The 14,987-nt window shown below is 39.1% G+C and overlaps 1 protein-coding gene across 1 annotated transcript in view; it reads right to left on the bottom strand.

Moving 5' to 3' along the window:
- Positions 1-14,380, bottom strand: part of LOC306861875 (scavenger receptor cysteine-rich type 1 protein M130-like) — a gene marked incomplete at both ends in the record, with an annotated part of 32,024 nt that extends 17,644 nt beyond the window's left edge. Inside the window, 6 exons of the mRNA XM_079404362.1 lie at positions 38-352; positions 497-793; positions 875-1,183; positions 1,285-1,593; positions 3,822-4,136; positions 14,296-14,380. Coding sequence (XP_079260488.1) covers positions 38-352; positions 497-793; positions 875-1,183; positions 1,285-1,593; positions 3,822-4,136; positions 14,296-14,380 — 1,630 coding nt within the window. The remainder of the gene's footprint in view (positions 1-37; positions 353-496; positions 794-874; positions 1,184-1,284; positions 1,594-3,821; positions 4,137-14,295) is intronic.
- Between the last annotated feature and the right edge of the window lie 607 nt (positions 14,381-14,987).

Below are 14,987 nucleotides of genomic sequence, written 5' to 3'. Positions count from 1 at the left end.
TATATTTAGCAAGACACTGAACTTTAGAGCAACCCACCTGAGCAGATGACGCCAGCACCGCTATCTTGATTACAATCATAGGAAATTGAATCTACTGATCCACAGTTCTTCAGTGTAGATTCTGATCCAGTACAAAATGCAATTTTCATCCAGATTGTTCCTGATCCTGGTACAAAATAAGCACCATCCAAAGCATCTACAGGTTCTCCACAGTCCAGCTCTCTACACACCACTGCAGCATCAGCCATATCCCAACCAAGACCACACACTGTTCCCCACTGACCTCTATGAAGAACCTCCACTCTACCAGCACAGCGACTGTGACCACCAACCAACCTCACATTCACACTGTCTATATATTGAAAACAGAAGAAGAAATACGTATAAACACGGAGAAATAGGGTGGTAGGGAAGAATCACACAAAGAGAGAAAAAAAAACAGCGTCATAACTTTTAACATTTTAGTGAACTAAAAGAAATCTGCTCTAACCTGCACACACTAGTTCAACACTGTTTTCATGAGAGAAGTTGTTTTTGTGTGAAGGTGATGTTGGACAGAGGTGAATCTGAGATTCATTTCCTCTGCACTGAATCTCTTGTGTCCACATCTGAGCGTCTCCTTTGTCAAAAGCAGCTGCTCCCAGCACCTGTACAGGAGCCCCACAGTCCAGCTCTCTACACACAACCTCTGCATCCTGCTGGTCAAAGGCAGCATCACACACTGACATCCACGACTGATCATGAAGTATCTCTAACCTCCCAGAACAGCGAGAAACTCCAACCAGCCTGACACCTGAAAAAAACCCACTGAGAATGAATGAATGAAAACATACATTACTTTTTTTTATATTTAATAAATGTAGTTTTAGGTTACCTGAACAGATGACTCCAGCACTCTTACCATGACACACACCATTAAAATCACATGTGGTTGATCCACACTTTTTCAGTGTGGACTCAGATCCAGTACACATTGCACCACTCATCCAGATTGGTCCAGATCCGGGTCCAAATTCAACATCAGTCAGAGAATCTACAGGTTCTCCACAGTCCAGCTCTCTACACACCACTGCAGCATCAGCCAAATCCCAGCCATAACCACACACTGTTCCCCACTGACCTCTATGAAGAATCTCCACTCTACCAGCACAGCGACTGTGACCATCAACCAACCTCACACTTACTAGGTCTGCAGATGCATGTGGAAAAGAAAATATATATATATATATAAAGGAAACTCATCAAAATTAAATGCATTTTTGCTTTTGAATTGTCAACACATACCAGTACACAGTAGTCCAACGCTGTTTTTATTTGAACAGTTGTATTTTGGTGTAAATCTGAATGATTTTGGACACATATGAATCTGAGATTCATTTCCTCGGCACTGAATCTCTTGTGTCCACATCTGAGTATCTCCTTTGTCAAAAGCAGCTGATCCCAGCACCTGTACAGGAGCCCCACAGTCCAGCTCTCTACACACAACCTCTGCATCCTGCTGGTCAAAGACAGCGTCACACACTGACATCCACGTCTGATCATGAAGTATCTCTAACCTCCCAGAGCAGCGAGAACCTCCAACCAGCCTGATTTCTAAGAAAACACAGATAATGCCTCAAAAACCCAGTTGTTTCATCCCAATTGAGCATGAATTTTATATACTGAAAAAAAAAACTTAAGGGGACTTGCTCCCTAAACAAGCAGGAGCTAAAGATCACTACAGTACAGGCCTTGCAGAGCATCAAAGATATGCAACAAAGTACAGTATGTGACTGCTTTAATTTACATATTATTACTGTGTCCCAAACAAACATTATGGTGCCCTGAACTAGGCTGACTATAAAAAAAATCTACAAATTTCTACACATTGAAACATGAAAATTCCTGACTGATTAAGAAATCTAAAACTGTGGTGCGCAGGGGAAAATGAAGGGGAAAAAAATATTTAGCCCAAACAGAGGCGTCATGCCCATTGAAACTGGGGGCACATACCCCCTCAGATTTTTGAGCCAAGCAGAGCATTTGAGCATTCAGATGAGTCATCACTGAAACACTGGTCATTGCGCGTGCGCTCACTGACTGAATTCTGCTCTCTGGTGAATTTTCTGATCAGAAACAACAAAGTGCAGATGTGCGTACAAATGTAAAATTAATTTCACAAGTGTAAACAGCTTGAGTGAATATAAGGGGAGTTTTTGTGCTTGAACTCTGGCTAGATTTAAGTCAGTGAAAATATTATTTGACAATGTATATGTTCTTTGCTCTATTTCTGTACAATGAAAGTGTTATAATTAGTAACTTACAATGTTTTTTATTAAGTTCACATTAAATGCTAAGTCAGTGATATTTCAAATATTATATGGCATGACACGTTTATCTGGTACTAACATGATCTATATAGTATAGATATAGATATTTCATGATATAGTTAACATGTTTGGGAATATTTCGATCAAAAAGAATAAAATAAAATAAAATAAAATAAAATAAAATAAAACATAATCCTATAAGTTATGTAGTGCTGTTGTGGCTGTTGTGTGTCACATGACAAGCATGAAGAGACAAAACATACAGTATACAGTATGTCACATTGTTCTATTCTATTCTTACCAATAATTAATGCTTGAGCCAGACAATAAGTATAAATTAACATGTGAAAATAACATCATAACATAAATTAGAATGTTAATCAAATGTCCCTTATATAACAATCTAATAGAATATTAATAGATAAAATAAATAAGATGCTAAAGGATATAAATTTATAACTATGAATGAGCATCATTAATGTGAATAAATGTTACTGGTTATTGCTGCACAGAGGTGGAATAAATGCATTTACCCTGTGCATTTACACAGGAATGAGATATTAAATTTACTGTCTACTGCATTAAAAAAACAAAAACAAACATCAATGATGCTTTAACCGACAGATGGACTGATGGATATTGGATGGATACTCAGATCCACTCAGATGGATATTTTACAGTCTTCATTATTGGGTCAATCCATCTCTAGTGGTCTAGGTTACTTTTATTTTATCTTTTCACTTGGCGCTACACAAAAGATGGCCTCTGTGGATAAACCAAGTTTAAAAAAAAAGAAAGAAAACATAATAAATGCAGCCTAGGCAAGCATAAGAGACTTGAAATAAGACAAATAAAAAAAAACGTAAAAAATCATAATGGTTCCACACTTTTGACAAGTAATGTATTAAAATATAAATGCTTTAACATTAACATTAGCTCCACTTTCACAACAGTCACATTTCACCACTGTTTAAGCCTATCATGCTGTTTAATAACTCACACTTCAATTTCATTCAACCCCTTGGTAAATCATTGGGGCTAGACTAAAATTGTTAGGGCTTCAAGTCATGCTGGATATTCTCTTTCAGAATAAATGCTGCTCAAAATGTGGGCAGCCCAACACACTGGTGCATTCGCTCTTAACTCGTAGTACCCAGTGATTGTCAAATAGAGTCATGACCTCATATTCCAAATAATATAGTCAAATAAACAGAAGAATCAGTAAATCAACTAAATATTCATTAGTTTTTTTTTGTAAATGCATTAATAAGCCAACACTGAAAGTAATAGAGTAAAAGTACATTTTAGTGATTACAAATTGAGTAAAAGAGTACCCACGGCAAAACTACTGAAAGTGCTTTTTCCCCAAAAAGTAAAAAAAGTAAAAGTAAAGTAAAAAAAATAAAATTTAACTTGTTACTTTAAAAATTAGACAAAATGATTAAATGAAACACATTGTTTTTAATAAAGAGGAACATATTTGCAGTGATGACAGGGTTTGGGACTGTTTACCTGAGCAGATGACCCCAGCATCTCTAGTATGATCACAGTGACCTTTACCCCATCCCCCTGACCTACAGTTCTTCAGGGTGGATTCTGAACCAACACATCGGACGTGACTCATCCAGACTGGTCCCGATCCTTGTCCAAAGTGTGCATTAGCCAGAAAATCTACAGGTTCTCCACAGTCCAGCTCTCTACACACCACTGCAGCATCAGCCAAATCCCAGTCATCATCACACACTGTTCCCCACTGACCTCTATGAAGAACCTCCACTCTACCAGCACAGCGACTGTGACCATCAACCAACCTCACATTCACAGGGTCTGTATATTGAACACAGAAAATGAGCGAGAGAGAGAGAGAGAGAGAGAGAGAGAGAGAGAGAGCATATTGTGACTTAATTTATAATTATCTGATACACCACATTATAATCCAAATATTTAAAACAAGCAATTTACAAATACAATATTTCTGAAAGTAACTTTAATGTCTGAAAGTAGGCTCTGATGTCTTTTTTAAATGCTGTACTTACCAGCTGTGATGAGTATTACAACTGCAGACAGTAAAATGAGTGTCAGGCATCTTCCCATTATCCTCAGCATGATTAACTCAACACCCAGTACAAGCTTCTCCAAACTGATGATACAGAAGTACAGGCATCCTCTCAGCACCCTTAATAAGAGAGAAAGAAGCCCAACACCCTCCAATCACACTCGCTACTACCTTATTAGACACAACAGAGGAAATCATCAAACAACTTCAGTGACAAATCAGAGGACGCTTTTCTGATTTTCTCCATATATATCAATGTCAGTGCTGATGAACTGCTCCTCCCCATACATCAAGACGCCTCACTAAGGGGATGCACACACACACACACACACAGATATATAAATATAAGGCATACAGGAGGCAGGAAACTCTCCAGTTTATTTACAACATCAAAGCCAAACACCTGCAGAGATGAGATAAAAGCACTGATAAATAACTGCAAATATCCTAAAAATGTCTATTAGTGTATACATATGTTAGCATGACACGTACTCAAAAAAATGAATAATATTTAATCAAAATTAGATTATTAAATGTTTAGCTTAAATTTTTATTTAAAAATAATTCCTGTAACCAATGTGAAATTTATCTAATTCCGCAAGTGGTTTCAGATAGCCCACAAAAACCATAATGCTCATTGAGTGAAGATAAGCATGTTGTTCACCTTGTGGCCAACAGAGAGAGTCTGTGTGCTAACTGTCTGCTACAGCATTCTGTACTACACGTTCATCGTTTCTGAGTACTATAGAATGTGAATCTAAATTTTTGTCTTCAAAGTTCTGTACGTGAGATTATGCTGTCCTAAAGCTACTGAAAAGAATACACTCTTTGCCACACTTAAAAAACTGATTACTACATGACAGACAGTGGATAACTCTCAGGGCACTGGCATATTATGGCATATATTATATTATTAACAGACTAACAAACAATTAATTTTTAACCTCCTTTCAGTGACATTTACAAGCAAAGCATCAGTCTGACTCTGAACTCCACCCTGTAGAGCTATATGCTGTGCTGATGCCATCTACAGAAAAGCAGTAATGATATAATAATCGGATGTGCTTCCACCATCTGTTATTGCTAGATTAGCCTAAGCAAAGAGAATATTTTCAATGATCAATTTAAGAAATTAAGTGTTTTAAATAAGGTGGTTTCAGCAGTTATCCAAGAACACATAAGCTTTGTGTGTGGGATTTAGTTTAAAACGACTCTTGTATGATTTTTAAGGTCAGAATAAAATCAGGAGTGCTACAGCAACATCTGTGGGATGTTTCTTTTACGTTTAATTAGGCCTAAAGTGCACATTTGATGGTAGGTTTCAAAAACTGCCCAATTCAATCAGGCCTCTTTGCAAGTCTTAATTCAATTGAAAAACCATGGCAGTCATGGTCAATTTACAAAAAATGCCAAAGGTTTTGCTGAAATAATTAGCGGTTGCCAATATTGCAGCAGCAGAGAACAGAAGCAGTGTGAGTTGACCAATTTAAAAAAAAAAAAAAAAAACCTGAATGAGTACTTGCATTGGCGTTATTCAGATTTGCTTTAATCATAAAAGTATTAGCCTATGAACCTTTGGTTTAGAACTTTCTATTGCTGCACTTCATCTGTAACCACAACATGGGAGTAAAGACCGTAAAAGCCACAGCAAAACAGCTATTACCTGTTTTTCACTTTTTTTTCCCCACTGAAATCACACAACTGAAATGTGCTGGATCAATCTAAATTCACAGGGGTTTTTTTGAGGGGGGGGGGGGGGGGGGGGGGGGGTGTCTGTCTAGACCAGGGGTGTCCAAGCTCGGTCTTGGAGGGCTGGTGTCCTGCAGAGTCTAGGTCCAACTTGCCTCAACACACCTAGTGTCTAGTATGCCTAGTAAGACCTCGATAAGCTGGTTCAGGTGTATTTTAATTAGGGTTGGAGCTAAACCCTGCAGGAAAGTGGCCCCCCAGGACTGAGTTTTTACATCCCTGATCTGGTTATTGTGCTTTAATAGCCCTACAAGTACAACTCATTATATACATTACAAATGCAGAGACAGACATGCAGATATTTGTGAAAGATGTTTTTTCTGTTTTGGAGGGATGATAAAGATATCGATATATAAAGATATAAACTGCAACTTCCTACTTTATTACCTTTGTAAAGTGTTAAATTAAGTAGAAAAGACCAAAGACACTTACACACGTGGTCAGAAAATAACACAGGCTGTGGAAATAAATGTGCATTGTTAATCCTTTTGATCTTTTATTTAAAAAAATAGAAAAATCTTATCTTTCATTGGAGAATAAGAATTTAAAATGAGGGGAAATATCATTATGAAATAAATGTTGTTTTTTTCTCAAATACACGTTGTACACAATTACTAGTACCCCTAGAAATTCTTATGAGTAAAATATCTCTAAAGTATATTCCCATTCATATTCACAATTATGAGCACTCCAGGGTGATTATGAACATGAAATTATCCAGCCATGGCTTCCTGTTTCACAGAAATATAAATAGGAGGGAAAACAAAACAAAGGCCAAATTCCAAATTAATCACCCATCACAATGAGAAAAACCAAAAAATATATTTCTGATGTGCAGCAAAAGATAATTGAGCTTTACAAATTAGAAAGTGGCTTTAAGAAAAGAGCCAGAGCAGTGAAAAATTCCCATTTCCACCATCAGGGCAATAATTAAGAATTTCCAAACAACAGAAAATGTTATGAATCTGCCCGGAAGAGGACATGTGTCTATATCGTCCTAATGCATGGCGAGAAGGAGAGTTTGAGTGGCCAAATTTATTTCAATTATTTTTTATTTTATTTAAATGTATTTCATAATGATGTCAAAAAAAGTCGGTTTAGGGTTTTTTCCCCCAGACAGACCGGCCATGAGACATTTAATCAGCAGCCCATTGGTTATTTTCTTAATTGACATTGGGCTGACCCAATCACATCTTTAAACAACTCCCATTTTGGGCTCTCTCCCTCCCTCTCTCTCTCTCTCTCACACACACACACACACAGTGGTGTATTGTAACAAAGTAATAATACAGTACTTCGTTACAGTACTTAAGTATTTTTTGGGAGTTTCTGTAGCCTACTTGAGTTTTTATATTTCAGCCAATTTTTACTTTTACTCCGATACATTTCCTAATTAAAACGTATACTTTTACTCTGATACATGCAAACAAGTGCGCGCACAATCGCGGATGATTCATTTTCCACTCAAAGCCGAGTCTGGGGTGTGTGATATACAGTATCTTCTTCTGCAATAATAGGGTAAGTGTTGTTGTAATGATGTGTGATCTGACATTATCAAGTAGGCTATATCATCAAATCACACACAGAGTGCACGCACTTGATTTATTAATGTATTACAACTCAAAATTCCAGGCATTCTAAATTATAGACGGCAAAAATGCTTCTGTATGTTTTTTATATTTATATAATATAGTTAACTTCTATATATCACACAAAGGGTACCGTTTTTCTGCAGATATCAGCATGAACACATTTAATAATCATTTCATACAAGTTCAGTAAAGCAATAAGTGACTTACATTTTAAACTTATTGCTTGTTTTTGCTCAATTTTGCAAACGAAAATAGTTCCAAACAAAGATACACAGCACTGTTTTGCGTCTCTGAGCAATGGACGGTGTACTTATTGAATGAATCCGCTTTTTGAACGAATCTATTGAATAAATGATTCAGTGATTCACTCATTAACACAGTCAAATGCTCTGTTCCTGAATGAATCAGTCGTTTGAATGAATCGGTTGAATCTCAATGACTCACTCATTAATGGTCACTTTCTGTCACCAAAGTTTTTGCTGTCACCTACTAGCAGTTTTAATTTCACATTTTTTTCATGTTTTAAATTATTTCAAATATCAGTATTCAACGTTTTATGTTAAAAACACAACATTAGGCCTATTTATGCATCTGTAACTGCAGTTTAAATGCATCCATGTCCCCCTCTGAGATACATAAACTGTGTAAATAAATATATATTAAAATAAATCTTAATGCTATTTCAGATGCAGATTCCAGAAATGTTTTCTTATGTTGGAATGAAAGACACCAAGTACTGGATGAAGTGCTTCCTGTTCTTACCCAAAAATACAAAATGGAAGAAAGAGTTAAAACTGAACACAATCTTGCTACTAAAGCTGTATGAATATTTTTTTATATATATATATTTATTTGCTTCTTTTCCATTTTGCATTTACTTGTACTTTTACTTTCAATACTTAAGTGTGTTCAAATATCAATAAATATCATATACTTTAAATATCATATACCTGTACTTTTACTTGGGTATGGCTTTTGGGTACTTTATACACCACTGCACGCACACACACACACACACACACACACACACACACACACACACACACACAGGATGCCTTCTTATGCTTTTAAATGTTCATCCAAGGAGTTTACAAATTTGACTAAGTTTACAGTTTATTTAATGCTATACTATGGGAAACAGTGATCATCTGATCAACAATTTATCATGTCTCTTCCCTTTCTCCCTCAAACACACAGGTACATACACAGGATGTCATGACTGTATAGGCCTATAGTTTTAGGACTCATCAATGTGGATTATAGTTTTATTATATTAATAAATTACACTTTTTTGAAGTTTTTAATGTGTCAACTCTCACTCTTTCCTTCCTATTATTATATGGCTTTAGTGCTTTTATGGAATAGGAGCTGGTATACATATTCAAGGGCGTGCTAAGATGGGTAGTATTTTGATCGTATGTAGTGGGCCGGTCTGGGCCAAAAAAGGCCGATTTTTTGTCCCAGTCCATCCCTTGCTTTGTACATCAGTAGTTGTTCGCATCAAACAATGTTGATCTGCCGTACAAGTGCTTGTGCAGATTGAAAGAATGCCATTTTTTCCTGTTCCGTTGTTGTCTCCTTTTTGTAGTTTTAAATAATGATTTAATGATTTGAGATTTATTTGCCGCCGTCACGGCAGTGCTTCTCCGACCAGCCGCTTCTTCTTCGGCTTTTGCCGTGGTACTGCGGGTTCACAAGCAACATGCCCATGGACACTGCAGACTAGATTGTCACTGCAGATTTTTGAGTTCTCACAACTTATTTTTGTAGGAGATTCTCAACTTTTTGTAGTATAAACTTAAAACAACAAATTGAGAAAATCTGCTGAAGCTGGTTGCCTTAAAATATTAAGTTGGCTCAACTTTCTTTTTTTTTTTACAGTGTATAAATGAAAACTGACGCACAGCTTACGGTATAGAGGGGTCCACACAGAAGTATAAATTGGGGTTAACTTTCTCAGTTGGTCGCACCAGCACATAATTTGGTTGCATTTTTTTTTTTATTGCTACAACATTTGATTAATTAATGCATGCTGATGAACTTTGATCATAGTTTATAGTTATAGTAACGAAAGTAACGTCATAATATGCTGATCGTGGGCTGCTTTTAAATGAACATTATAAAACAAAAAGACCTTCTTTGGTCATACTAGCCTACTCAATAGCATTAACACAGGCTTTACTCTTTTCAAACTTTATCTGGAATGTCACTGTACCTTCCCGATCAGGTGAACACACAAATGAAATCGTCTGCCTGATGAAAAAATGTAGTTAATATTTACATCATTTATGATTTATTTTATCCACCCGCATGCATTTTTTTTTTATTACGCAACCCGCGGATTATCTGCAGCAACCGTGGATATAACCGTGATCGAACTACTCCATTTTGTTCTTTCAGTAGTTTAAATGTTTCTATTTCTTTTTTCTCTTCAGTCTTATATTGGACAGTATTAAACCTTATGAGTTACATCAGACTTCTCGATGTTGCTGTTTAAATGTTTCTATTTATTTTGTCCTCTCTCTAATATTGGACAATGTTAAATTAAACCTAATGAGTTGCATCAAATTACTCTAAGTTTTTTTTAGGAATGTTTTTTTTTCATTATTATTTTAATCAAAATCAGGCATTGGTATTGGCCGATCATCATGACAAGAAATCTGTACTCTGTATCAGCTGATCGGAGCATCTCTACTGACAGGCCATCCTTTTGAGCCGTTGGAGTCTGTGTCTGAGAAACTGTTGATCCTCAAGATGGATCTTTTGGTGGCTTTATCCTCCCTTTAGAGAGTAGGGGATCTGCAGGCTCTCTCCATCAACCTTTCATGTATGGACTTTGCCCCAGGGCTGGTTAAAGTCTTACTGCAACCTAGGCCTGATTATGTTCCTAATGTTGCTTCGACTCCGTTTCGCTTTTGAGTCTCTGCCCAGTGATGGCACTAAGGATCTATGTTGACCGCACAGCTCAGTGGCATGGATCTGACCAGTTGTTTGTGTGTTTTGGTGGTAAGAACAGAGGTTCTGCTGTCGCCAAACAGCGAATGTCACATTGGATAGTAGAGTCTATCTCTGGCCTATGAGGTGCGTGGCTTGACTTCACCTCTAGGGGTGCATGCTCATTCTACAAGAGCAGTGGCATCTTCTCAGGCCTTCTTCAAAGGGTCTTCAATGAAAGATGTCTGTGGTGCAGCAGGATTGTCCTCTCCTAGCACCTTCATCAAGTTCTACAATCTGAACATGATGACGGCTCCTGGCTCCCGGGGCTTATCTGCTTGAGCAGACGCTTTCCTTGGTCTTCCAGCTATGTAAAGGTATAGTGTTCCCATAGCGATGACGTCATCGCAGCATTGAAGTGAACCAATGAAAGGGAACATCTCAGTTACATATGTAACCTTGGTTCCCTGAATAAGGATCAAGATGCTGCAATGTTCCCATAGCGATGACGTCATCGCAGCATCTCGTTCCCTATTCAGGGAACCAAGGTTACATATGTAATAGAGATGTTTTCATATTATCAGCGTTTGTTCCGCCATCAGTCAGCACGCGCACAGGGTTGCCAGATTGCACAGATTAAGTAAAACACCTGCAGGAAGTGTATCCTTAAAGTAGAAAAGCTCTGTTTTAGGGATTTATAATCTCCTCACTTCTGGCAACCACAAGCATGAACGCTAGTGACAAGATTTGTTAGCAATGCAAGATAATGCAAATGCCAAATTAAAAACTAATTTTCAGGACAAATAATTAGCCGGCCAATATCATGACGATTGTTTTTAATTAATCGAGAAAAGTGGATATAAAATATGATTAATCATGCAGCCCTATCCCAGCCAACATTTCCATGTGGGTTTTTGATGTGCTGTCACTTGGGCCCTGCATGGGCAACCCAAATGGGACCCATACAATTTTGTCCATCGGCTCCACTTGGGCCCCATGTGTATTAGCCCATAAGGGCACAAGATAGGTTCATAGTGGGCTCTAAGTGGGGTCCATGTAGATTTCATTATATGGGCCCACATGGGTCCCAAATGGGTTCTATTAATTGGGGCCACATACAGAACCCTTATAGTAGTAGTAGTAGTAGTAGCAGCCCTTTATTGTCACTAGTCACAAGTACCAGCGAAATTAGCCATCAACCTGTCCATACATACACAACATACATATAATACAATATGACAGGGGGGTGGACAGGACAGGAAGACAGGGAATTGAGGAAGAAATACAGCTTAAACATGAGGAAGGAGGGGAGAAAAAAAAATAACCCCCAGACTATGTTCCTATGGGAGTACAGTGTGAGAACAGGAAAAAACACCCCAGCAACAAAAGCACATAATCAATACACCATAGACACACGACTTGCAACAGGTGGGGGGTAATGCAGCTCCTACAAACAGCCATCCGGTCCAGCAGCTATTCTCAGCGCCGGTCACAGACCCGCCTGTCGGACTGGCGGAACAAAGCGGCGAAGGCGAGGGATCGGGAGTGGGGGGTTGAATGGAATGTCTGTATATATGGGTATATGTGTGTGTATGTTTCGCACACATTTGGGCTACGTTGAGAGCCATCTACTTTGGCTCTCAATGAAGGCGGACGCATTTTTCGTTCCTCTCCTACCCTTACCCTCCCTGCTTTGCTCTCTCGTCTATTGTCTAATACTTGAGAGACTCTCTCTTCACTGCTCTCCAAACTGAAAAATCATGGATTTGATCAACTGGTCTCTCAACGCAATTGACACCATCTTCTCGACGAGAAGTTTAGGTTCGGGGGAACCTGACTGCCCTGGCGGGACGTTCGCAGCTGGCTACACGATGGACGCATGGGAAAGGTGGCGGGTCGTGTGTCTGGCGGCTCCTTGGAGGACATTGAAGACATCTACCTATTCGGAACCATGATAACAGGTCTTCTGCTGATTGGATTAGGCTTTGCCCTGGGTTATCGAAAAATTCAGGAAACGGGTACAGCTGTCAAAAGCCTCACAAGGCTGCCCATCATGATTGAAGCAGTGGGCAGAGCGGTCAGCACTGAGACTGAGACTATTAACCGCAATATGGATACCATCACGGAGAAGCTTACGGCTTTGCAAAGAAAAATTGATGGATTTGGAGACCAGAATGGACAAAGAGAGTAGCCGTGAAAATTGGAATACGGCTACTCGCCCCAAGACCAAACAATCGCAATCTTATCTTCTTTCAGCTCTCTCACACCAGCACTGGCCTCGGCCAAGGTCGCTGTTGGAAAAACAACCCTGGGAAGAGCACTGCAGTGAGACGCTCTTGCGTTCCTCCCCCCTTCCACAGACACCTGCGGATTGTTGACTCTGTCTGGGTCCTGATCAAGGCTGTCTCCATAGCAACGTGCTGTGTCGCTATTACATTCTGGACAATTCTCCTTACATTCTGCGGACTGAGACAACTTGATTTGAATGCCAGCGTGGCGGCTCTCCAGGCCTACAAATACATACATACACACATATGCACATATATACAGATATGCATTCACCTCCCCACCCCCGATCCCTCGCCTTCGCCGCTTTGTACCGCCAGCCTGACAAGCGGGTCCGACCGGCGCCGAGAATGGCTGCAGGACCGGATGGCTGCTTGCCGGAACTGGATTACCTCCCCTGTTGCAGTTGTGCCTCTCCTCGGGAGACCGGTCCCTTCCCCGTGCATGCACGCTGGTGTCCTCATGGGTCCAGGAAGGGCGCATCGAGTAGGAGGACTGCCGCACCCGTTAGACGGCTGACGGGCCAGGATGCCGGGCCGTCGAGTCCCCCAGAAGCTCCGGGGGCCTAGGAGCAGGATGTCACCGCTGGAAGAAGCCGCCGCCACTCGCTCCCAGACCCGAGAGGGGAGCGCGTGCGGCCACCGGACTCCGCCCCTTCCCTAGACCCTTCCCTCCTGAACACTGCCCTCCTTCACAAGCCCCGCAGCACGACGAGGACACCAGATCCCCTGTTTATTTTGGACACTTTTTCCCCTTTGGACACTTTATTTTAATATTTTTGTTTAATAAAAACCTCTCCGAGGCCTGACGCCACGCCCACTGTGTCTGTCGTTTGCTTCTCCCACCACAGTTACCTTGATAGATTAGAGAGTGTATCCATTGACACGGAGGTGCCCGACCGTGTTGAAGTGGTGAGTACCAAACCGTTGTTGTTTTTTTTGTTTTTTTTCAAATGAGAAGGGGCGGGAAGACACGCACGCCTGTCATCGCATGAAGCAATGACTGCATAACACAAGTGCATTTAGATTATAAGGGGGAAAAAATACCCTTTGAGATACTTATAAATAAAATAAAATTAGATTATTCAAAAAGTAAATGGTCGTATAATTGTGTGTGACAAATAAAAATCTTGAATCTTGGTCTTGGATTGTTATACACAGTAAATTATGATATAATCCTTCATGATATAAAAAAAAACACATGAAATACATAAAATCAAATCAATTTATTTAATTGTTAAGGTTAGTTACCCATAATTGCATGAAAATAAAATCAACATAAAAAAATTATGTAACTATAAATATATCCTAATATAGCCCAAATCTGGGCCATCTAGGACCCACAAATAAACAATAATGGGCAACCTAACCGGGGCCCACAACTTTATCCAAGCTGGGGCCCACATTCAGCCCATCAATGTGCCCACTCTGAGCCCATGCCCAGTTGATGCCCATATAGCCCAGATAAATCCCATGTTGGCTGGGATGTTAACCAAAGCAAAACATTTTATAGTTGTGAAAACACCCATTTACTGGTAGCCTCAAAATGTCAAACTAACGCAATTTAAAAAAACAAAACAAAAAAAATTCAGGGAAAACTGCAACGCTTGCATGAAGTCCCATTACAATCTGTATATCAACCTCCTCCAGAACTCTCACTGATAGAATTTTTCTTATCACCCTTTGAAATATTGTGAAATAAAGTGAGATACAGGGGAGAAGGGATTCTGGCAAATGCCAATCATGTTGTTCAGTTTCAGAATGTCAAGAGAAAAGACACTATGCTGACAAATTCACTCAGCTTTGAAGAGAGAACACAAAGTATATACAGTGTATATACAGTCACACCTAACGACAAACAAAGACTTTACCTACTTCAGATTTAAACAAAATGTGCAAATTAGGAAAACCATTGATGATTTTCTTTCATCACAAGGTGGCATAAAAAATAATCAATATGAAACTTTCACTACTTAAATTATATTACAGAAAAATATGATTTTATGTAAGATCATCTTTTTAAAAAATCAATTAGAAAGTAAAGTTAGTTTTAAGTAGAAAA

The sequence above is a fragment of the Barbus barbus genome (genome assembly GCF_936440315.1).
Source record: "Barbus barbus genome assembly, chromosome: 42".
Lineage (NCBI taxonomy): Eukaryota > Metazoa > Chordata > Actinopteri > Cypriniformes > Cyprinidae > Barbus > Barbus barbus.
Note: the sequence above shows the minus strand (reverse complement) of the source record. Positions and strands in the feature narration are given on the sequence as shown.